Source organism: Sinocyclocheilus anshuiensis, unplaced genomic scaffold (assembly GCF_001515605.1).
Source record: "Sinocyclocheilus anshuiensis isolate Anshui unplaced genomic scaffold, SAMN03320099.WGS_v1.1 scaffold1166, whole genome shotgun sequence".
NCBI classification, from domain to species: Eukaryota; Metazoa; Chordata; class Actinopteri; order Cypriniformes; family Cyprinidae; genus Sinocyclocheilus; species Sinocyclocheilus anshuiensis.
Genome location: NW_015536532.1, coordinates 111966 through 137377, shown reverse-complemented (window position 1 = coordinate 137377; position 25412 = coordinate 111966). Strand labels below are relative to the sequence as shown.

Sequence of the window (25412 nt, the reverse complement as noted above, 5' to 3'; positions counted from 1 at the left end):
AAAAGAAAGGATGTGATGTTCAGAACATGGTAACTACAGTAATTATCAAAGTGGGAAGTGATGCCCTCTGGGGGCATTTGGCCAGGGGTGTTTTTACACCACAGACAAGGTTTGAGAAGAAAAAAATCATTATGAAAATATAATTATATTTTCCTTAAAATGTTCTTCCTAACTTCAGGCCTTATTCTCATGTCATATATAACTGTGATGTTCTGCAAAACAACAGGCTTTAAAACACTTTTTTCTTACTGGTGACAATCAGATGGTCAAATCTGTTTTCTCTCAGGTACATCGCAGTGTAAGCTTCACAGTGAACATTACTACATCACTCTCGTCAACGTAGTCCATACGAAACAACAAAACTATATCTTGACTCCATATAGTGGTTGTTTTGGGAAAATCCCAGGTATTTTGAGCAGTAGGATTATAAAATGTATGTGCTAATATAAAATTAAATTAAGTAGCCTATATAAAATTGCTAAATAAATCTATCTATCAGTACTTTTTTACTTAAGTACATAAAAAATCGAGTACTTTTGTACTTTCACTCGAGTAAAATTGAAAAAGGAGTACTTTTACTTTTACTGGAGTAATATTTTATTATACGTATCTGTACTTTTACTCAAGTACTTGATTTGTGTACTTCGTCCACCACTGCTAAAGATGAATTTTATTTTGAGATTAGCCCCAAAGCTGACAGACATGGACTAAAAGTAAACTGTACTTGTTTCTTGTCATAAATCTAATGATTTCTAGTGAAGTAATACTTAAAACAAATTTAACCGTCTTCTGGAAACATTTCACACTCTTTTTTTCTCTCTTTTTCCATCTTAGTTTCTTTATTCCCGTCAATCTGTCTTTCACACAAATACAGTCCTCTAATCTCACGTTCTCACACATTCTCTGGCATTGAATTAGTTTGAATTAGTGAGTTCATTGCTAGGCGACCAGTGGGGTTTAACCTACTTAGTTCGCCGTTTAATAATGTATGAGTGAGATTTGAGAGCCGTGTGCAGCACAATAAGGTGTCTTCACTTGCTCTTTTTCAGCTTTGATCTCTCCCTCTTGCTGCCTTTTTCTATTTTTTCTCTCAGTTTCTCGTTCCCGCTTTGAGCGGTACCCCCATGATGCTCTGCATGCCTTCGGGGAAATTCATAATCCATATTCCATATGGGAGGATATTTGAATTAGATTTATTTGTGCAGTGTTTCGTATCTGTTGTGTAATCTAGAGAATAGGTAGAGTCGAGCAGAAAGACGCGAGATACGATAAGGATAGATAGATGCTGGGACGGTGAAGAAGCACGACAGGCTTGCAGACAGACAATACAAATATTGTGCTCATCACGGGGTCTTCAAACTGTGTTTTTCCTCCTCCACCTCACAGTTCGTGCTCTCACATTTCCAGGTTATGCCCAGATAGATAGTGTTAATGAGGGTTTCTGAAAGACGGTCTGTGTGAAGATCCTGCTCCGTGTTCCTGAGGGAACTCTACAGTTAACAAGCTCACTGGGGAAGACCTTGGCAGCATTTTCCCATGCTGTCAAGCCGGGTTCAGTGCTCAAGAACAGGCCCTGAGTGTTAAAATGCAGTCTTTGCCTCTTTCTTTCTCTAATTCCTCAGTTTATTTACGCTCTGTCTGAGGTATGATGTCGAACTGGATGTATTGTGATGTTCCAGATTTCTGTCAGCGAAACCGTGAGAATGGAGAACACATTCCTATATGGCTATAAAGACCAGAGTTCAGCAGTCATTGTATCTAATCTGAGTGTGGTCTGTGGTGTATGACACTGTATAATATAGGTTACAGGGTTTTCAATGGCCAGTACTGATAACGATATCTAGAAAGCAGGGTGGCCAATGAGTAGTCAGATTTTGTAAGCCCTTTCTGATGAGATTTAGGAGAAATTCAGTGGTACTGATTCATTGAACTTCATGAATAAAAGCCATTAGAATTGGTCCTTTGCTAAGCTCCACCCTCTTGTTGCTAACTCAAGCAAGCTTTAGAGAGCATCCCATAGAAATTAACTCGAGGTTTCCATGCAGTGAGATTTTCAGTAAACTGCTCATGATGTGTTAAAAAAATGTTAAATTCTTATGTGGTTTGAATTGAATTGTGACATTGAAAATGATTGTTTTTTCTTTATTTTTTCTTTTTAAATGGTGAAATTAGTGACATAGTTAGTGACAAGTAAATGCTTTTCACAGTCAACTGAAAAGTAAATACTTTCATGTGAAAGCAGTTACAAGTGATAGCATTAGTGTAAGTCAACACTACTGTGCCTAATGATACTACAACATGTTCTCTATGGTTTTGTGAACTCTTTAGTTCCTATTGATGTTAAAATGACATCAATCGGTATATAAATGACATTAATTTAATAACGTTAATTTATGTACTGAAAGAGCAAATATATTATCGTCCAAAAGTTTGGGGTCAGTAAGATTTTTTTCTCCCAGCAAGGATGATTTCAATTGATCAAAAGTACCAGTAAAGACATGTATTGTTGCAAAAATATTATTTCAAATAAATGCTGTTCTTTTGAACTTTCAATTCAACCAAGTATCCTGAAAAAAATGTATCCATTTCGACAAAAATATTAAGCAGCAATTTTCAACATCGATAATAATAAGAAATGTTTCTTGAGCAGTGTATTAAAATGATTTCTGAAGGATCATGTGAAACTAAAGACTGGAGTAATGGCTGCTTTTAAAATGATTTTTTTAATATAATAATATTTAATATTCAAATAGAAAACAATTATTTCAAATTGTAATGATATTTCACTATATTACTGTTTTTATTGTATTTTTGATTAAATAATGTGATGTTCTTTATACATGTTCATTTAGGAATGAAGACTGACACATTATTTAATCCACAGTATGTACTTATAAGGAATTATTTAAAGATTTGGAAAAGCATGTATGATATAATGACAGCAAAATTAATTAAATGAAAAAGTACACTATGCATTAACAATATTGGTTAAGAGAAAAAGTGTATTATCCACTGACTAGGCCGATATATCTATATACTGGTCACAACTGTATACAGAAGGATTATTTGAAATGCACACACACAAACACATCTGACAACTAAATGTCCTCTTCTCTGATCCTTTCCACTCTTTTTCAGTCTTTCATAGGTTGCTCGCTCTGACAGGTTTGACCCGAGAGCAGTTTGTCACCTCCGGAGCATTGCTTCTCATTTCCTCTTGCATCACATCGCCCTAGTCCATCATCCTGTGAAGAGTAACTGGAATATACTGCCTCAACACACTTTTATTCTAAGAGAACTGTGGGATTGTTTCCAGAGAGTTACATAACACCAAAACAAAGAGCGCTACACCTGTGAGCCGTACACTGTGATCGAATGGTGTCATAACCACTCACACGCACCCTGGATCACCAATCATTAACCTGTTTCTGTCTCAAGCCACAGTAGCAAGCGCCCGCACGGACAATCGCAAACAAAGCTCTCATAGTTGGATTACCAAAAGTAGCTCACGATGGGAAAGTAGACATCCGGCATCACGGATAGCCTGCACAGAGGTCTGGGACTCAGTGCTGTATCTGAGCGTGCCATGTCTGGAAACGGCAACCACTGCCCCAGCCCCGGAGGTCTGGGCAATCCTTTAGGGGGCTTCCCGATGCCGCACTACCCTTACTACTTTCCTCATATGCTAGGAGGGCTCTCCCCTCCGACACTTCCAGGACTTCCTGTCAGTGGATACAGCACTCCGTCTCCTGCAAGTGAGTACCCTTCTTTTCTGGTGTGAAACTTCTGCGTTTTGCTATCAACCAGTGCTTTCAGGTGTGACACACATGTAAAGAATGGCGCATAGTGGTCTATTGCGAAAAGTACAAGAAGTACGTACTAAATAAACACCTGTTACCTAAGGCTAATCATGCACAGCACAGTTAAATCCTTAAACAAACAGTTCACCCCAAAATGAAATTTGTCATTTTTTAATATAGTTTTTCTCCAGACTGTAGTTCATAGAATGGAGGCCAAAAAAAAACCCAACAAAAAAAACAAGCTACTCTACAGAGTAATTTTATATCTCAAAATGTGCCTATAACACAATTGTGACTTCCTGTTTTAAACATTATCTCACAGTTGCACAATTATTAGTAGTATTATCTTTTTACTATTTTATGCCTCAGTGACAGGGACTAACAAGAAAGGATGAAAAAATATAGCGCTATATGCATTACCTCTCAAAAGTTGAGTCAATGAGATTTTTAAAAATCTTTTTTAAAGAATTATTTTGTTCACCAAGGCTGCGTTTATTTGATGTTTTCTATTTTAATACATTTTGAAATGTATCTTATTTCTGTTATATCAAAGCTACATTTTCAGCATCATTACTCCAGTCTTCAGTGTCACATGATTCTGCAGAAATAATTTCCTGATTTGCTGCTTTAGGACCGAACTTGCCTACCCCTGTCCTATCCTAACAAACCATACAACAATATAATGCTTAATTTATTCAGCTTTCAGATGATTTATAAATAAAAAAAAAATGTTAAAAAATTGACCATTATGACTGGTTTTGTGGTCCATGGTCACATATTGGCGCAAGTTAGAGACTGTAAGTTTTGAATGCTTACATCTTGTAAATGCGAATTTACGCACTAGCTTATAGATAACCTTAAGGCTAACATATTCATACTAAAAGCCAAAAAACTTCCATTTTGATTTCATGGAGACTTTAAAGAAAACGTCCATTTTGAGTATTGATGCAAATTCATTTTAAAAATGACCGTTTGATATGATTCAAACATGTAAAGAAACCAAACTCTTATGCCATTTTTGCTACTGATGTTGTCAAAGGTTTGTATTGCAAAAACTGAAAAATGTAGTGGCCAAATAAAAAGTGCATTTTTCAAAATTTTATTTCATGCAAAATCATCAAAATTACTACATAGGTATTAATATACTGTATGTATTAATATATTGCCAAGCGAGACCATAACGAGTAAATTATACAGCAGGACGATTTCTAGTATTCCTCGTCTCCATCGTAACTTTCCAATCAACCCCGCCGAGAGGAGGAGTTCAGTGATCTGTGGAGACATTCCCGTCCACTTTGCACACTTGAAATGACAGTACATAATGTTTTGGCTCGGTGGGTGGGAGTGCGTTTTGAGTCAGCTACTGATGCAGTGGCTGCTGCCAACCATCATTGACAGGGAGCCTTTGGCAGTCAGTCAGCGGCAGCTCCCTCCTGGGCCTGGAGCTACTAATGTGCCTCTCTGCATAGTGCTATATGACAACCCTCTGATGCTCTCGGGGGCTAATTATTACACACCCCCTGCTGACTTGCGGAAAGACTCCGCACGCTGTTAGCCGAGAAAAGGCGCGCAGCTAAAATTTGGCGCCCCATGTAAGAAACGGCGGTTGGGGGGGTTGTGGGAATGTTATTATTTTGCTTCCAGAGGATGATGCAAAAGTTTGCATGGGATTACCTCTGGTAAACCTATTAGTCAGGGAGACTGTATCGCCGTGAAACCCAAATAAGTTAGCTAGTTTGGCTTTGGGCGGTGTATTTGCATGAGGTCCAAATGAGAGAACACGGATCGATGGTGTGCAGAGCATTTATTTATCATCTTGCGCAGGAGGTTGGATATGGAATATGGATGGATATGGAGGTGCCTGTTATTGTCGAGCTCTCCTAACTCGACTTAAACAGCCGCTAGAAGGAATCCCCAGGGTGCTTCTTGTCACTTGCTGTGCTGTAATGATGTGTCAACTGCCAGGCACAGAATTCAAGCAGCTGGGAGGTACGGTGATTAGATTTGGGAGTTATGCAGAGCTAGCAGACTTCCACCTCCGATTTGGGCATCTTAGTTAGCATGATATGTGAGTGTTTCGGTGTGGTTTCTAGAAAGGAAGTTGAAAGGTGGACGTCTGTCCTCCTACTAAAGACTGAAAGTGATTCGAAGTCTGATGCTCTTGTATGTACAAAGTTTATTCATCTCGACACTGCAGTTATGAATTACTCAGCTCTCACAAGAGGCTCTGTACACTAAAAAAGCAGGTGACCAGATTTCACAAAGTGTGAGTGAAGTATGACATGAATGATTCAGCTCTTTTTGAACACTCCTGAGGTCTGCTAGACTCAATTGGATTCCGTTAGTGTCTGGCCCGCTACAAAATGAGTGCACTGCACTGCAAAAACTGTGCTTCCAAAATGTACATGCAGTGTGAAGTTGCTGTACTTCATCTAAAAGTACTAAAAAGATCTAAAACAAAATCATTCTAATTTGTTTATGGGTACTAGTTTGTATGACCTCATTAATTAAGAGACAACATGCAATATGTGTGCAGTTGTGTATGTGTAAATGTAATATTAGGTATTAATATTATTTATCACCCATGTAACAAATCTAGAACTCTGTGTGTAGTTGACAAATATAATAATAACATATATATATATATATATATATATATAATATAATATAAACATATTTATTTGTTTGTTTGTTTGCTTGCTTGTTTGGTTGTTTAATAACATTTTATGTTATTTATAAATAACAAATTAACATTTACTTATAAAAACATGGTATGCTATTTATTTATAAATAAAAACACATTTATTTATAAATAACTTTTAAATAATTTATCATTTTTTTGTTTGTTTGTTTATATATCTTCTAATAAATAAATACATAAATAGTTAGTTAGTTAGTTAGTTAGTTGTCAGCTACCCACATAACTACCGAGCTCCGGATTAGTTAAAAAGAGATTTTAAAAAGTGACTATTCATATACATAATATTATTTGTTCATATCATGCTCCAGATTTGATTCACTCCTTTGCTACCTTTCAGTTCAATTAATTTGAGAGACTTCTTTAAGGAGTGAGGTATATAATGATGTTGCTAATCTCCACATCATGGACTTTATATGTTTTTGACTGCAATTAAGAAATTGATACATGTAGATGTCAATAAATTACACTTGATGTTAAGATATATCTGCTAGTTTCTGCTGTCACACTGTGTGCTCAGCTTCTCAGTCTCCAGCAGTGGTAGCGGGGCTAGTGCAGGCTAATGAAGTGTTAACCTGATCAGACCTGCCAGGCATTGTGGTCTGCTGGGTCCTTCAGACAACTTTTAACAAATTTGGGCTGCTGTGTTTTTTAGTATAGCCCTAATCCTTGATAGCTCCATTTCCTCAGATTCAAACTTCTATTCTGCCACCAGCCCCCCCAAGCGCCGCTTGAGTTAAATATGGAACGCAGTTTAATGCCACAAAGTGGTAAGCATCAGCTACCAACAGCCCCTGCCTGCTTTCCTCCAGGGTCGCTGCAGAAAGAGAAAGCACAGAAATATTCAAAGCACGCCAACTGTGCTTCGTTCTGTAGGGAAATGAAGGCGACCCTCCTTGGTTCGGTTTATTAATTTTTGATATGTTGTTGCTGCTGTGTCTCATTGGCTTTTCGTAAGCAACAGCAGCAGCAGCATGAGTTAACTAATGCGACACAAGTGTCTTTTTTATACTGCATCATTTCCCTCAATGTTTAGGTGACCTTTAGCCTTCTAGTATGGCTGTGCTGTGTTGAATCATTTTCATGTTTTAGATGCATGACTAAAGTAACATAAAATGTTGAGTGCCTCTCAGCGTTGAATGCACCCCATATCTGTACTTATATCTTAGTTTATATCATCACTAAAAGCTTGCAGCACTGTTAGTAAGCTTAATATGATTTCCCCAAGTAGGACATCCTGAATCAATGCCTTTGTTGCTCCTGGAAGGGGATATTTTTTTGGAAGTGGATACTTTTTGGCCAATGCTGGATGTTTATTTTAGTTTTTAAATAGTACTGGAAATGTCTTGTTCAATATATTTATTTACTTCAAATTTTTATTGGATATTTATTGCCTGATATTTGTCCGTTTGTTCGTTTTATATATTTATTTATTGGTGTGGGATATTTTATCAGCCAATGTTAAATATTTATTTGTTTCTGGCTATTTTATCTATAATTTTTATTTTGTTTCGATTTTGATAAATATCTAGCACTTATAATAGTGATAGATTATAGCAAAGATCTCCTGAAGAGTGCTGTCCCTTTAAGAGCACATATCTGATATATGAGTTGCTGTGCTCATATATGATACCAGAGCTGTGTGTGTGTGTTCACTTCTTAGTTCGTTGAGTTCATTGGGTTTGTGTCTCAAAAAAAATGTAAAACAACCTTTATTAATTTTAAGCTGAAGTAGACGGTAAACTATGTTTCAGACCACTCACACAAACTCCTTTGTATTAACTAAATAAATCATTCTAATCCATTGTTTTTAATTCACTAAGCTCTCTTTTTTTTAACCAGAGTTTTTCAAGGACTAACCAGCAGCCCAGAGGGCCTTCCTGTAATGAACACAGCATACATTTTTCTATCGCAGATTTCAAACTGAACATTATATATCTTTCAATTTTATAATGTCTTGATGCTTAAATTCAAGTACAATCTATTTATTTTAGTTTTTAGTTGTAGCTCTTTTCTTTCTTTTTATTTGACAAAGATTTATAGTATCAGTTATATATCGATCGTGAGCCATAACATGCAAAAGATAATTGGATTATGGGTTTCTGTCAAAATTATAATGTCAATATTGATTATTTTGTAAAGACCAATGAAAATCGATGATCAAGGGACTTGTCCTATTGGGGAAATCATGTTGTGCATGAGTAGTATGTTCATTATACAGAATATTCCCACGTGACCTTTGACCTTGTGACCGAACATATCCAAAACCTGAAATCTGCTTCTCCCGTCATGCCTGGCACTGCTCTGTGATGCTCACCGGACTGCTGGTTTGCAGTCCGTTGCCGATACAAGAGCTGCCTGTCCTATAGCAGCTGTCTGGAACGCATTTTGATGGATGTCATGCTACAGTCGTTCACTCACAGCTGTGTGTGTGAGGAGATGGGTCTGTCAAAGGGTCCCTGGTTTCTCTCTGGCTCCTGGAAGTTTGAAAATGCTGCCTGTCGGCTCTGGCGCTGGCTGCCCGTGTCGTTTAGCTTTAGGATGTCTTCAGGATTCCTGTCTCCTCTCAATGAGGAGCAGACCACCATTGTTTGTCAAGCCTGCTGTTTCTACTCCTCGTCACAGTGGATGTTTCTCGGTGCTGCCTGTGTGGATGATGGATCTGCATCTGGCAGCCTCCGGTTGGGCGTTCAGTCTGCGGGCTTGTCAGGGTGATATTTATGTCTCCTAACCTTCCAACCAGGGCCACCATGTCACTAGTTCATTCATATGTAGGTTAGGATGTTTAATCACTAGGGCTGGGTAAAAAATATCGAATTTCAAATTCTGTCCATTGTATTGCAATATTCAAACAATAAATGTCGTTTTGGCGCTGTTTAATGTGGAGTGACAGATCGCTGTATCGCCTCAGTTCAACAGACGCAGCAGCTCACAGTGCACATGAACTGATCATCTCCTCCACATTAATACCAGTTTCAGCCCAAAATAAACGACTAAACATCCGAAGGTAAGTTAAAAGAAAGAGTACAACTTTACAATCTGTATTCTGTCTCATGTAATCGCTCAATCAGTGTTTCAGCCGCGCAAACATGTCAGTATAACGGCTTGTAAACAATGTCACGTAACGTCACATTTACCTCAGAAACAAACATATTCGGTGACCAAAAAACTCATTAGTCAGATAGAAAAATTAACTGTAGAGAGGGGTATTTTGCTAAATATATGCATCATATAACATATCCATTATACATTTTACTGTTCAGTGTTTAATTTATATTTGAATAAATCCATCAAGTTTTTATGACAGCCACCAGTATGTTTATATTTAAAAAAAAAAACGAATTGAAGTAGAAATATTATGTAATTGGAACTATTATTTTAAAAACTTCATTAAGTGTAATTTGAACAAATCAGTTAATTTTAACCTTCAATATTATAGTAATGTAGCACCAACTGACTCTCATGTATATTTTACAGCATTAGTTGAGAGATTTTTTTTTTCCTTGAGAAAATTTGGCATGTACTGTACCTGATATATAGCCAAAATAATCGATATTGAATCGAATCGAATCGAATTGGTAATCAAAACGAATGGCAAGCTTGTGAATGAGAATCTTCTTGAATCGTGAAATTTGTGTCAAAACCCAGCCCTATTAATCACACTTCGGTTGCTTATGGCAGCGATTGGAATAATTAGTTTCGAGTAGTATTTTGCATTAATTTGGATAAATTGCTTATCCTGCAGAGGTGAAATGGAAATATGAAGCAGACCGAAAATTTTTTGTTAATCTACATTGGTCAGTGCTGTGGCGTAGTGGTTAGTACTGTACATGTCGGGCTATGGTGCTTGTGTCAGAAATGCTGGTTCAGTTGTTTAAATATTAATTGCAAAAAGGTAAAAAATTTGTTTTACAGTATGTTTTGGTAAAAAATGTTGTCAAGTGCACCTGTGTTTCAGATGCCAGGATAAGGAAACGGCAGTGCGAGTAGCTTTGAAGCCGGGAGAATTGTCACTGCTCATTTCCGTGTGTTTAACATGGCCGCCCTTCTCTAGATGCCCGGAGCAATGGAGCGATCTCATGACAATCACACTGTCACAGTTCGCTCAGGTCTGAGACGAGCATGGCAATCAGTAGTTTTATAAACATGGCTAGATATTATTCAGATATTCAGCTGAAGTTTATTTATTTTAATCATGAGAACTCTCTGAAGATTTTAGCATGGTGATGGATATGACAATGTTAATGTATTTGGTCTTGGTGGAATAGATCTGCTATGCTGCTGCTGAATTGCTGCTGCTGTTGGTTATTGCTGTAGTTGTAGATTATTGCTGCTGCTGCAAGCAAGTACAGGAACTTGCTACTGCCAATGCATACAGCGATACGGTGCCGTAAGTATTTAAAGACATACTGCTGCTGCACAAATAGCATATAAAATAACTCGTAGCAGATCTATACAGGTGGAGCTGGGGAAGGTGGAGGGTTTCAGAGAAACTCTGAAAGCGCACTGCAGGAATCTCAAGTGAATGCTAGCCAGCCATATAAATGCAAGGCAGTAAGCTCATTGGCTGCATATGCAACATGAACCAATCAGCTTGTGCCAAGTCGTTTAACTCTCTGAATATCATCAGTTACGTTAACAACCCATCAGCCTGCGCCATCTAGAGTTTCATGACTAAACTATATATTTTTGCCAATTCATGTATTAGTGGTGGCTAACCAAAAATGAAAATTCAGTCATTTACTGGCCCTCATGTCAAACCTGTATGACGTTATTTTTTTTTCTTCCCAGTGGAGCACCAATGAAAGCTTTTTGAAAACTCTTGTTTTTCATTGTGTTTTCAAGTCATTGTGATCTTGTCTGTCAAGGTCCATAAAGGACAAAAACACCATAAAAGCACTAAAAAATAAGTCTATATGACTCATGTGCTATTATTCCAAGTCTTTTAAAGTCCTTAAATAGCGTTGTTTGAGAAACAGACCAAAACAGGAACAGACTAGTCAGGTGCACCATTTTTATTTAAGTTATGACATAATATCCTCAAGCCTGACACATCTGAAGGCACCATATTTTATTTTGAACATAAGGCTAATGGCTAATTTATGAACTCACGTGGCTTCGGAAGACTGTTCAAAAGTTTGGGGTTGGCAAGATTTGTTAGTGTTTTTATAGGCCACTGATGCTGCAATTGTTATTGAATGCACCCTTGCTGAATAAAAGTTTTAATTTATATATATGAAAAAAATCTTACTTACCCCAAACATTTGAACAGTAGTGTTTAGTGTCTAAGTTCAGTGAATAATTTTAGTTACATTTAGTTTTATTTTTGTTGAACTGTTTCATAGCTAAGAAGCTGTAAGAAATTATAGTCTGCCTCACCCAAACTTCCACTCTAAATAAACTATTCTCCTTTCTCTACAAAGAGCTTAATTATCATACAGATAATTCTTTCCAATCTCAATAATATGTCAATAGTATCTCCTGAACGTTACTTGTCACCTATAGCGTGGGAGCGGCAGTAGGCCATCAAGAGCCATCTGCTGACCAAAAGGGTACTTGAATATAATTGCTAGGGATTCTAGATAATCCTATTACCTGAACATTTGGTTGTTTCCACCTGAAAGACTATCAAAGACGTGGGAACGGAAGGCTATCACTTTCATTGTTATCCGCAATTTACATTTAAGACGAAACTTCATTTACATGCGGGAAGATGAAGCGGGAAGAATAGAGTATAAAATGTTTGAGCTTAGGATGTTTGTGGTTCATTCTGACTCCGTTGAACCCGAGGTACTACATGTACTTTGTCACTGATATGCTGCAATAAACATCTTCATCGAGATCTTCATCGTCCTCATCATTTTTCTTACAAAGCTAATATTACTTAGGCCTCAGATTTATTTTGGTCACTTTTCATTGAAAATATTGAATATAGAAAAGACAGTATATGAAGGGGAAAAGAGTAAGGAACAGTATTGGGAAATGGGCCTTGACCCTGCATCATGTCTAAGCATGCATGCTAACTGCAAGGCCACAGCCCTGACTAAACTCCTCCTTCTTGTCAGCATGCCAGTTTACCTTAAACCCATTTAACATCAACCGCAAATGTTTGTCTTTACACGTCAGTCCACCACATAAGTTCTGAGCACTAACAAGAATGCAGTTTCCTTTACGTTGGGTTTGTGTCATAGTGTCGACCACAGTTCTCTTTCTACTCAATGTGAAAATGTGTTAGAAGCTGATGAGAATGTGTCAGTGGCGTTCATCATCAGACAGTAGTTGTGTATTGCAGTGCTTCCTCAGGCCGGTCAGCATTAGCATCTGATGAGTCACTGGCTCAGACCAACAGCCATATGCTGCTCACGTGTGGCGCATCTCATGTTGGCTCAGGCGGCATCAAATGATCCCAGTGTCCGCACAATGTGCAGCAGGGGGCAACCAGACAGGGTGGCGGCCACGCAGCCTGCAGGCATCTTAAATCACCCTGGGTCAGGCGGCCTCTCAGAGAAGAATCTCTCCTTTGGGTCTTGAATTTCTTGCTTTTCTCTCTCTCTCTCTCTCTCTCTCTCTCTCTCTCTCTCTCTCTCTCTCTCTCTCTCTCTCTCTCTCTCTCTCTCTCTCTCTCTCTCTCTCTCTCTCTCTCTCTCTCTCTCTCTCTCTCTCTCTCTCTCTCTCTCTCTATCTCACTCATGTGCTGCATCTTCCTGGCTAAATGACAGCAGCCTTTTTGACTCTCAGGAACTTAACTGTTTGTTTGCATTGGGTGTTTTTCTGCCTTATGTACAGTATGTGTGTGTATGCTAGCAAATGGGTGTTTCTTGTGGGTCTCACACTGTTTGAAGTATCTCTCTCTCTCTCTCTCTCTCTCTCTCTCTCTCTCTCTCTCTCTATCTCACTCATGTGCTGCATCTTCCTGGCTAAATGACAGCAGCCTTTTTGACTCTCAGGAACTTAACTGTTTGTTTGCATTGGGTGTTTTTCTGCCTTATGTACAGTATGTGTGTGTATGCTAGCAAATGGGTGTTTCTTCAATTTTGGTTTCTTCAATATTCAATATCAGTACAAATTTGTACTGTGTTTTTTGTTTGTTTGTTTTTGGTTATATAATGGTGACATTAAAACTTTATTGTTTATGTTTTTTATTATTATTATTATGTATTTATTTGTTTTACCCTTGTCCTAGACCCAGAATTTCAATTTTTAAATATGAAAGGCCATTATAAAAAAAAATGTGGTTTATTTATTTACTTTATTACTTTCAAATAAGAATATTTACACTATTCAAAGGTTTGGGTCACTAATATATATGTGTATAAGAAATGAATAGATTTATTCAGCAAGGATACGTTAAGTTGATCAATTAGAAATTTTCTTTTCATCAGAGAATCCTGAAAACTGTATCACAGTTTCCACAAAAATATTATGCAGTACGACTGCTTTCAATATTGATAAAAATAAATGTTTCTTGAGTAGCAGATCGGCATATTAAAATGATTTCTGAAGGATTGTGAAAACTGGAGTAATGGCTGCTGAAAATTCAGCTTTGCCATCCCAGAAGTAAATTACATTTTAAAATGTATTATTTAACAGTATTTCATATTATTATATACATGTTATTATTGTTTTTACTGTATATTTTTAATTAAATATATGCTGTCTTGTTGAGCTTAAGATAAAAATCTTACTGGCCCCAAGTTTTAGAATTGTAGTGTATGTTTTATACATTTTTTGTAATTTTGTGAAATTTGAACATATTATTGAATTTGTTTTTAGGATGTATTAATGCTGGCTAGGAAACTAGCTTTAGCAAAGCAAGGGACAAGTGAGATTTTTCTCCCAAAATATTTCAAATGTAATTTCACAGTCATTTCCACTGTACAGAAGGTTATCCGACACAATTGTTAAATCATTTAAGGTTGGAGATCATGTGATGGAAATGATTCTGTAGTGCAAATATTTATGCCGGATCAGAAAATGACAAGAATGAATTCTTCTATGTCCAAAAGTGTCCATAGTTGATGAAACCCAGTTGAAGATAAAGTCTTAATAATTGAACTTTTAATAGCAGCCATCATACGACCAGTGAGATATGTTCAAATGCACTGCAAAGGATCATTCCGACAAAGCCATCACATACAGTCTTAGATACATTTAACATTGAGGACCCTTGGACCCCTCCATTATGATGGAGCTGGATGGAGAGTTTTAGTACAGGAGGGGCGAGACACTACGATTCCCTTGAGAGCGGGAGGCTCTTATCATGCCTTTGGGGGAGGCCTCAGGGTGACACTGTTAAAAGGATGGCACTCCCAAGTCGCTAAAAGCCTGTTAAAGTAACTGCTTTTATTGCTCCTGTTCTGATTCCTCACTCAGTCTCGACCTTCACAAGTCCTTGCATTGGAAATGAGGGCAAGCACGAACACTTGGCACTGAGAGGGAGGTGTGTGTGTGTGTGTGTGTGTAGGTCAAATCTGATTAGTGTAGCATACTGTAGGAGTGTGAAAAGCACACTCTCACTTGTACGCACAGAGAAAACGTCATCACAGTCTATGGATCCAGCCCACTGTTTTAATATAACTGAAAATGCTCATAACTAGAGTATCAGCTGAGGTTGCTTGGCTTCTGACTCATAAAAAGGCTTTTGTGTGCTTGTATATGATCCACATCTTCATTGAGTCTAGTTTTAAAAAAAAAGTTAATGTCTGCTGATCATAAAACAAAGATTCATTGATTCAGTCTTGTAGTTTGCTCCTGACCCATTTTACTTTCATAATGTGATGTGATGTGATGTGATTGATGGTGCAACAGGATATTCAGGAAAAAAAAAAAAAAAAAAAAATGTAGGACCGAACTTGATTTTGTAATGTAGGAATTGATTTGACCATGAAAAATGGGTGTTCTGTAGCAGAATGGAGCCAGGCCAGCCCACATGACCTATGTGATGTCATTAGAAAAGGAACATCGTTTTAAAAGTGATTTAAAATTGGCAAAGATTTTCCATCTTGGATATCATGCGCAGATGAACAGTGCACATTCAGACCAAAAAAGACTTTTGACACAAGTTCAATTTGTAAGTTCAGTAGGTTCGTTTTGCCTGCAGAAAAATAAGCTTTGTTCCAAAACTTAGTGAGCTGCATTTGGAAGTAACATTTTGTGATATCATAGATGTAAACAATGTTCCAAAATCTTAATTATTCAGCATGTTAATTTAACTTGTTTTGGTCAAATCATGAGGTTGCGTTGCATGTATCCCTTATGGAGAAGGCAGTCCCAGATTGCATTACTTATAACTAAATAATGACAAATATTATATTAGTAATTAATCTAATCAGTGTTATTTTAGTATTATGTATTTACTATTGTAGTATTTATTCATATTTTGAATTGTTATATTTTTATGTTTTTAGTATTCATTTTAAGTTTAGTCATTTTTGTGATGTTTGTCATTTTTATTAGTTTCTTTATTTATTATTTATATTTATTTATCTTTTATTTATTTTAATTTTAGTAATTTGTTCATAATTTAAGAACATAAAATGTTCTTAGTTTACTAGAACATTTCCAGTTTAAGTATTTAAAGGGTTAGCTCACCCAAAAATTCTGTCATTAACTCATGTAGAACTTATAGTAGAAATTGTTGAATAAAGTCATTATTTTCTGCTGCACAGAAAGTATTCTTGCAGCTTTGTAACATTGCGGTTGGACCACTGAAGTCACTATTTTACTGAAGGACTGAACCACTGAAGGACTATTTTAATGATGTCCTTACTGCCTTTCTGTGCCTTGAACGTGTCAGTTGCTTTACTGTCTATGCAGGGTGAGAAAGCTCTTGGATTTCATCAGAAATATCTTAATTTGTGTTCTGAAGATGAACGAAGGTCTTACAGGTTTGGAACGACATGAGGGTGAGTAATTAATGACAGAATTTTCATTTTGGGGTGAACTATCCCTTAAAGATTTTGATCTAATACTTCTGTTTTATTTTAGCTTTATTTCAATTATCGAAAATAATTTTAATAGCTTTATTTTTGGTTAACAATAACAACACTGAATCTAATTCAAATGAATTGTTTAATTATTTTGTGTGTGTTTTGTGCTTATTAGGCCTAGTTCTAATATTTCACTGATTCCAGAAAATGTTGTATGTTGTATGCACCACGTTATGCCTGAAAGGCTGATTGTTAGCTTAGCTTCAAGCTCTACTGAAATAGAGTCTCCATTTTTATGGCACACAGACTTGCTGTCTATGTTGTATGTTCCAAAACATTCCCTAATGGGGCTCCATGTATGCAAGAATGCTTCTATAGGGGCCAAATCTTAATCATCAGTTTCTTGTCTCTAACACATTGTCCTATGAGCTCTTAAATTGAAGGATTACACCATTTATTTACAGTGTAAAATCTGTGTTGCTTTTAGTCATAAAGTGTTTGAAGGTTGACATTTTTATATGATTTCCCCATTTTCAGCCATAAATATCTTCACAAGGCCATTGCTAAGCTGTGAAGGACTCATTTTATTGATGAAGCAGAAATGTGTGTCAGAATGTGGGTAGTTTTTAGTGCAGAAAGAGGGGAGCTAGTCTGCATTACACATAGTATTTATGCATACAAACAGCCACACATGTACAGACATGCACACAATGTCCCGTAAATCAGGGCCCCTGGGGGACGACTGCTGCCGTTAACTCCTTAAGCGATTTAATAGGCCTATTTGGGGGTGTATTTATAGAATGATTTAGCACGTGTTGATTTCCTGCGCTTGTTTACTTTGACTTCTCCACAGAAAACGTTTATGGACTTTTAAAGGTTTTCGGTAGCGAGGAAGTGAACTCAAGCTTGTATCAACTGCATGTGCCACAAAAGAGAGATTGTGGGACTGTGACATAATCAGCATTTGTCCTCACAACTGTGGCCAAAACCACCACTACTGCCACCAGCTCTTTACTAAGTGTTTGATAGCTTTTTAATTACCCTTTATGTTACATAAACACACATATTGAAGAGGATCACTGTAATTAAACGCCCCAACATTTGCGTTAAGCTGCCTGAAGCCTCCACATGTAATTCTGGCCTGTATAGGCCACAGCATTCCTGTAAGTTATTATAGAAAAGACTCATTCATACAAATACAAATGTTTTCATTTGACATTTTTCGGGTTTTCTCAGCTGTGATGATATATTTGACTCAAAAATGAAACCGTAAACTGTTACGCACATTATGTTTGCTGTTGACCTGATTCATCAAACTGAAGAAATTACAACCAGGTGTCATTTTCATGCTTCTTGTCCCTCTTTCACTTCTTATTTTCTCTCTCTTAACAGAGCTGGCAGTAGTGTACGGTATAGTCACAGAAGCATACACTTGTATGTGTGTGAGAGGTTATTTTTGAGTCTGCATTGACAGATGTTCCCAATCCAGCTGTGACAGCCTCCACCCGCACTCCATTCCATATCATACACACACACACACACACACACATACACACACACACACACACACAAAGGAAATGCTGGTATGTAGAAGGCAGGATTTCTGTTGCAACAGATGCGCTGATACAGCAGGTTTGAGTAGTCCCTGTAACAAGGTGAGAATGAAAAATGCATTGTAATTGATAATGAATTTCACTATATATATATTTTTTTTTTAATGAATATTTATTTTTGTGTTATTATTATTAATAATAATAAAATTAATAATAAAATAAGTTTAATCATGTTTATTTAATATTTCTTATTTTCATGTTATTTTCATGATTTCTGTGTAAAAATATTTACTGAGTGTGTGTGTGTGTGTGTGTTTGTGTGTGTGTGTGTGAGATTTCTGTTGCAACAGATGCGCTGATACAGCAGGTTTGAGTAGTCCCTGTAACAAGGTGAGAATGAAAAATGCATTGTAATTGATAATGAATTTCACTATATATATATTTTTTTTTTAATGAATATTTATTTTTGTGTTATTATTATTAATAATAATAAAATTAATAATAAAATAAGTTTAATCATGTTTATTTAATATTTCTTATTTTCATGTTATTTTCATGATTTCTGTGTAAAAATATTTACTGAGTGTGTGTGTGTGTGTGTGTGTGTGTGTGTGTGTGTGTGTGTGTGAAATACTTAAGTACTTATACATCGAAATCATGAAAATAATGTTAACACACCACACATACATATAATATATACACATTATATGTGTGTATACTCTATATAATACTATGTACATTTTTAAATGCTCATATGCTATTGATCTGTTGTGAAAAAAATATATGATTTATTACTTATTGATTGTATTGCAAAGTGTAGTGTTATGAAACATTTTAAAGCTTCATATTTTACATATATTACACAAGCACACATGAAGCTGACTGTGCTGGGCACTTCAGTGGAGAGTGGCCAATAAACACCCTTTCAATCAAGGAAATGGACACAGCAGACAGCTCTGCTTAAAACATGCAATTAGTGAGACGCATAGAGGCCAAGGCGATCCTGTGTGTGTGTTTGGAGCACACCTGTGACCACCCAGATTTATTGCCTCTGTTTGTAATTGTCAGCTGCCATCAGTAGATGAGAAGAAGCTGTTCCATTATTGGCTGGATGTTTATGGGTGCATCTGTAAATCGTCGCTGAGCTTGTGCTGATACTGGACCTCTGGGAGTCTGCTAGCTTTTGAAGCTACAGTGTTTGATTTCAGTCATCATTCTTTGGCGTTATAAGAACTTTGGCAACTTATTAGATCTTTTAGAACATTGTAGGAAAAGAAGTTGCCAGATGCTGTGTCGTGGTTCATTCAAGTGGTGGACCAGTGTTGTTTTTTTTGTGGCCGATACCAATGCTGATATCTAGAGAAGATGGCCATTAGCTTATAAAATGCAGATAATACAGTTTCAGGATAGCAAATGAGAATTGAAATCAAAGAACACAGTTTTTCACAATATTTAGTCAGTATTAACAAAAAAAAAGAGGGGGAAAAGTGAAATCTAAATCTATTTAAAAATGCTGTCGATAGACACAAGAATGAACTACCTGTATGAAATGGCTAAATAACAGGCTGATATACCAACACAATCTCATAGCTATTCATAACTAATTAACGTTTTGGTGAAGTAGTGGCTAATTCATGAATTTGTACAATCTCATTTCTACATTTTCATACAATCTGCTCATGCCCCAGTGAGAGTTATGTTTTGGGGCGGGCCTTTATGTGTACTTTTTATGTGTACTTCCTTTGTACAATTCACATAATATGAATTCATACGTAATCACACCTTGTACAATCATTGTTTTCCTGTGAGATCGGGTTGGATATTTCTGTCTGTATATTACTATTCCAGTGAACAAAAACTTGTAAGATATCAACGATGTGGAAAATAATCCTCCGTAAAACCAAAATTTGGAAATATAACACACTTTTTTTTTTATATTTCTTCCCTGAAAAAACATAAATTGCACATATAAACAGTGAATTTATCCTCCAAATACTGTATATTTGCTATTTCCTACTCAAATGTGTGTTTTCTTACTGCCTGGTACTTGAAGTTTCACTTGTTAACTGTGCAGCAGGTGGTATTGCCTTTAATGGATAAATTTGCTTGCCAAATTGGAATCGAACCGCTCATTGTAGTGTTAGCCAGTTGCCTTGAGTAAAGCACCATAAGTGGGTGTATTGTGGTTCAAGGTGATATAAAAATGAGCTGAAGCAGAACAGCATTGCCATTATGGTCAATGAAAAAGAAACAAAGACACATTTAAGAAATTAGTTTTTAATTGGTGCCTTTTAATCACTTTTTACAACTGAAATCATTGCGTGTATGATTAGTAAACCTTAATTGTATATTGAGGCTTTCTGAATGCTTGATCATTGGTTATATTCAGCTAGACTCTTTCAAGCGAGTTTTAATCAGACGCTTGTTGATCATTGTTTCTTTGTGCGAGTGTATATGAATATGTCTCCTGTGTTTGTGCCTTTGATGTGCATGATGTACGCCACATGTATCTTGTCCCGCTTAAGTTGTTTATCTTTATATTTGTGTGTATGTGAGTGTGTGTCTGCATTCCCTTCCTGTGGGCCTCCAGACCAAAGCCTCCTCACAGTGAGAGAATAGACTGGTTTATTGGAGGCCTGTCAGGCTCAGACTGAATTTACTGCCCACAGACAATGTTTGTCACTCAACAGAGGGTAATGTGTGCAGAAAGCACTGCAACCAGAGAGGGAGGGATGGAAATAAAAGACATGAGGGAGGCGGCAAAGCAGATCCAGAGCCGGGGAGGGCTTTCTGGCTCACTATAGCTCATAAATCTCCAGACCCCATCCTGAGATATGTGTACTTGCAGAGAAAGTGAAGAGAGGAAAGGAGGGAACAGAAAGGGGAGGTGGAAAGCAGCATGACACCTTTCTATGCTGTGCTTTATTTTTTGCTGAAGCATGGAATATTTTGGGATCTCTCTATCGCTGCAGTGTTTGCGCCGTCTTGTGTGTTTGTGTGGTGTGTATTTGTGTCCCGAGTGCTTGTGCATGAATATATTTCATTCAGTTTTAAACAACGCTAAGCCGTAATAGAGGCATCAATCACACGAAAGATCATGGTTCCCTTACACATAGAAAACCATATTATATTTGTAGCACTATCATGATTTAGTTGCAAATTAATAATGTAGAGATATAAAAAAAAAAAAAAACTTTGACTGATATATTTTATTTTATGGCCAACCAAAATGATTTAAAAAAGAATATAATATAATGTACATTTGAAAGTCTCTTATGCTTACCAATAGGGCTGGGAAAATAAATCGATGCATTGTGAATCGAGAAATGATTCTGCATCGAATCTGAGATTTTCCGAATGCATCGCGATTCTTTCTCGAATCGATTCTGAGCTTAGTTTTGAACAGCAGAAGGCACTGCATGCTTTAGAAACAGCCGTACTCTTGCTTGCTTCCAAATCCTTACACACACTTGAACGGTTGAACCTAAAATAATCATTCATAAACATCGAAAAGGTTGAAGCGAATTACAAGGGTGTTCACAGTGGGCTGTGTTTACATTAATCTCGCTTCATAAAAGCATTCTGAGCTGAGGTGAAATTAACGTTACATGACTCAGCCGAATGCACAAGCGCTCTTTAGCACTGTTTTTCATGAGCATTAGCGCGTGCGGATAAAAACTAGATTAGAGCGCCATCCGCTGTTAAAAACTAAGTTCCGAATCGATTCCAGAGGAATCGCGATGCATTCTGAAAATCTCACGAATCGATCCTGCATCGATTTATCGTCCCAGCCCTACTTACCAAGGCTGCATTAATGTGATCAAAAATACAGTAAAAGCAGTAATAGTGTGAAATATTATTATTGTAATTCAACAGTTTTCTATTTTAATATATTTTAAAATGTAATTTATTCAGCAGCCATTACGCCAGTATTCAGTGTCACATGATCCTCCAATCAATCTTTGATTTATTTGAGATGTAAATCTTTTATAGATGTCTTTACTGTCACTTTTCATCTATTTAATGTGTCCTCGCTGAATAAAAGTATTACTTTTTTTTAATTATTATTTTATTTTATTTTTAAAATAAAATAAAATATAAGTGAATCCAGGACTCAAAACTTTGCAGCAGGAAAGACAGTCTGAAACTTATCACAGAAAACAAGTACTACTTAAATTGAGGACAAAATAATCGTGATCTGCTTCTAATCAATGCAATTTAAGACTCTTGCTGAGAATGAACAAAATCTGCTAATATTGGCTGATGGTCACTGATGTATTGTGCATCCCTGGTTAATCTGTTACCAGTTCCCTTACTGTGAAATCCTATTGTTGTGTATTGTCATATGAAGTTATCTGAGTTTCTTGTTTGAGTTTCTTTGTTGTGTGTGTGTGTGTGTGTGTGTGTGTGTGTGTGTGTGTGTGTCTGTGTGTGTGTGTGTGTGTGAGTGCCTGAAGCCTGGTGTGAAAGCCTGTGAACCAAATGCCGTCCTCCCTCACACCTCACACCTCGCATTCACACTTTCACACTCCACGGCTGCTGACATTTTACTGCGAGTGTGGACGATGTGATGGGCCGACCAAGTGTGAGGTGGATCGTAGGTGTTGTTAATGGGACAGCTCTCAATACCTCTGAGGTTTTGTTTTAATATTTTTACCATTAGTTTTCCATTTTCTGTGCTTAATTTCTGCTGATATTAGTGTTGATATTTTTGTTTATGCCAAATATATGCATATTTAACATACAGTTTCATTGCCTACTTTACTTGCCTGATATCTGTTTGTATTTCCTCTAATATGGTAGCCATGTCTAGTTGTAAACTGTCTCTCTCACACTCTACTCGTTCCTCTTCCCTGGCCGTAGGGCTCCCTATCCACTAAGGTGCTGAATAATTAATGGAGGCAGGCTGGGTTGATTAAAACAACACATCAGTCTGACCTCATTTAGTGAAGGCATGACTCAATGACAGGAACCAGCAGTGTCCTCCTAATGACAGATTACAGTTTAACACACACACACACACACACAAGTAATGAGCTAAGAGACACTTATGAATGTACCCATACTAACTATACCCATTAAATGAAAGTATTTAACTCACAGAAATTTTTAGAAACACTTTTATACATGTGCAGGCTAAAGCTAGCAAGCTAACTAACAGCCTCTAAACTGTTTGTTGACCAGTGAAGAAAATGAAGTTATAGCTACTGTGTCCAAAAGCCTTTTATTGAGCAAAAAAGCAAATATTAGCTTCATGAGAACTTGTGCTGACAAAAACATCTTGCTCTAACTTCCTGCATTTTGTGAATTTGCTTTTGGCAAGCTTAGTTCTCTCTTTAATGTGTTACATAATGATTTGCTTTATAAATATTACTGACCGTTTTAAGCCAGGGGCGTCCTCGCATTTGTTTGTCAGTATTTTTAGTCGCTGTGAATTCCCCAAACAGAAGATTGTCGCATGAAATCCACTGCTGTTTTCTGCTTGTATGTTCAGAAAATGTCTATTTTGAATATGGAATGAATGCCTATTACATATTTGTTTGGTAAAAATGGAAATGTGATGCCTTGATTTAGGAACAATTTCATATAATAAACGGCTGGTAGACCTGTTGCCAAACCTATTTGCCACCATGTCCGTATCAATCATGCCAGTCCAGCAGCTCACTGGAATGTACTGGAAAGAAACGATTGAGGAGGCTGGCAGGAAGGAGGGAGGAATAAGCCGCCTCTTTTGTCTACATCAAAAGGAAAAGTTCATTTGCTAATCATTCGTGGCACATGGAGCGAGTTCCTTTTCGCTAATTGTGTCCAAGAGTTGCTATTAGCATATCTGCTTTGATTTTGTACTCTGCCCTGTGGCAGCTGATAATGGCTATTCTTTTTTTATTTTTTTTTATTAAGACTGACAGTTAGAAACTGCTGAAATAAAATTGTACAAAATGACTAATTTACATGTACTTCGGGGTCAAATCTGAGATTATATATTGTATGCATGAAGCTTGTGTGGAACTAACTAATATTTTATTATGTCAGAACAACCAAACCTTACATTTTGATATCCAACACAGAATGAACATATATTTTAGTAGTAGCTAATCATTTGAAATCAGTATTTTTTTAAAGGGGTCATATGATGCGATTTCAATTTTTCGTTTAACCTTAAACCGCATAAACACATTGCATTACACCAAATACACCAAATAATGTTCTTTTTAGCAACGTCATATGACCCCTTTAAGAAATTAATACGTTTATTCAGCAAGGACACATTACATTAATTAAAAGGATCATGTTACAATGAAGACTGGAGTAATGGCTGCTGAAAATTCAGCTTTGCCATTACAGGAATTTAAAATAGATTAAAATAGAAAACAGTGATTTTAAATTGTAATAATATTCCACAATATTACTGCATATACTGTATGTTTCATCAAATAAATGCAGCATTGGTGGGACTTATGCTTACCAACTCCAAACGTTTTAACTGTAGTCTATATCTACAGATGGGTCAATAGAGAAATGTTCTCAGTAGAGGCCTGTAAATCTTTTGAGTTTCGCAGAGCACAAGCTAGTAATTAGTTCCTATTGCTAAATCATAGAATGTACTGAAATCCTAGATTAAATCACATAATCACACAGGAACAGTCACACTGATAAGTATGTATGGATGGCATGTTTTCAAGCACTTCTTTAGAAGTTTTGTATTACACTGTGTCACATCAATCCCATTGTTGACGGCATTCTGGATCATGGCCAGCTGATTTTGTCATGATTGTGCCAGCTAATAGTTTTGACTTGTAATTTCGTTATCAGGTTTCTCTGGGGACTTTTATTTCTTTTTCAAAAGCATTCCAATGTGTAGAAAACTTTCTGGTACTTTTTTTTGTTTTCTGAGTGAATTTGCTGAGCTCAGCCCTTTTCAGTCTCAGTGTCCTGCTTGAAGACAAAGTAAAAACAGTATATTGACATTTACAGGAGTGTTTTTTCGTCTGGCATGGAGGGTCTAGATAGTGGAGAATGTTGTGGTTTTGTCTGTGTGCTTTCTTCCATTTATAATTAGTTGAGAATTCATATGTGCAATGAGCAGAACCCATTTTTTTCTGTGCTCTTATCATCATGCTAAATATTTCCTGGATGTTGAATGAATTTGATTTGGAAGTCTTGTACTCATTCACAGATCTTAAACAGTGGTGCTATTGTACAACCATATTATCTTAAGAGGCTAAAATATGAACACATTTGGCCTCTCTTCTTGCTGCTGATCCGTGTTCAGGAAGCTAATGTAGAAAACCAAACTGCTACTTCAACCCAAACAAAACAGGGTGAAGTTTTAATCAGAAGAATGCTGTGGTCTTTCACTTTTTAGTTTTTGTGGAACAAAAAAAGGTGATGTTTTGAAGAATCCTGGCCACCTTTTTCCATACAGTGAAAG

General features: G+C 36.7%; 1 protein-coding gene across 2 annotated transcripts in view; it reads left to right on the top strand.

The window, feature by feature from the left end:
* The window catches only part of rarab (retinoic acid receptor, alpha b), a 151594-nt gene that overhangs the window by 56605 nt on the left and 69577 nt on the right, over window positions 1-25412 (top strand). The window contains exon 3 of one of the 2 annotated variants that reach the window (XM_016494767.1): window positions 3149-3755. In XM_016494767.1, coding sequence (XP_016350253.1) covers window positions 3587-3755 — 169 coding nt within the window. In that variant the 5' untranslated portion in view covers window positions 3149-3586. Of the gene's footprint in view, window positions 1-3138; window positions 3756-25412 lie in introns of both variants that reach the window. The other variant, XM_016494776.1, reaches the window with a different exon arrangement.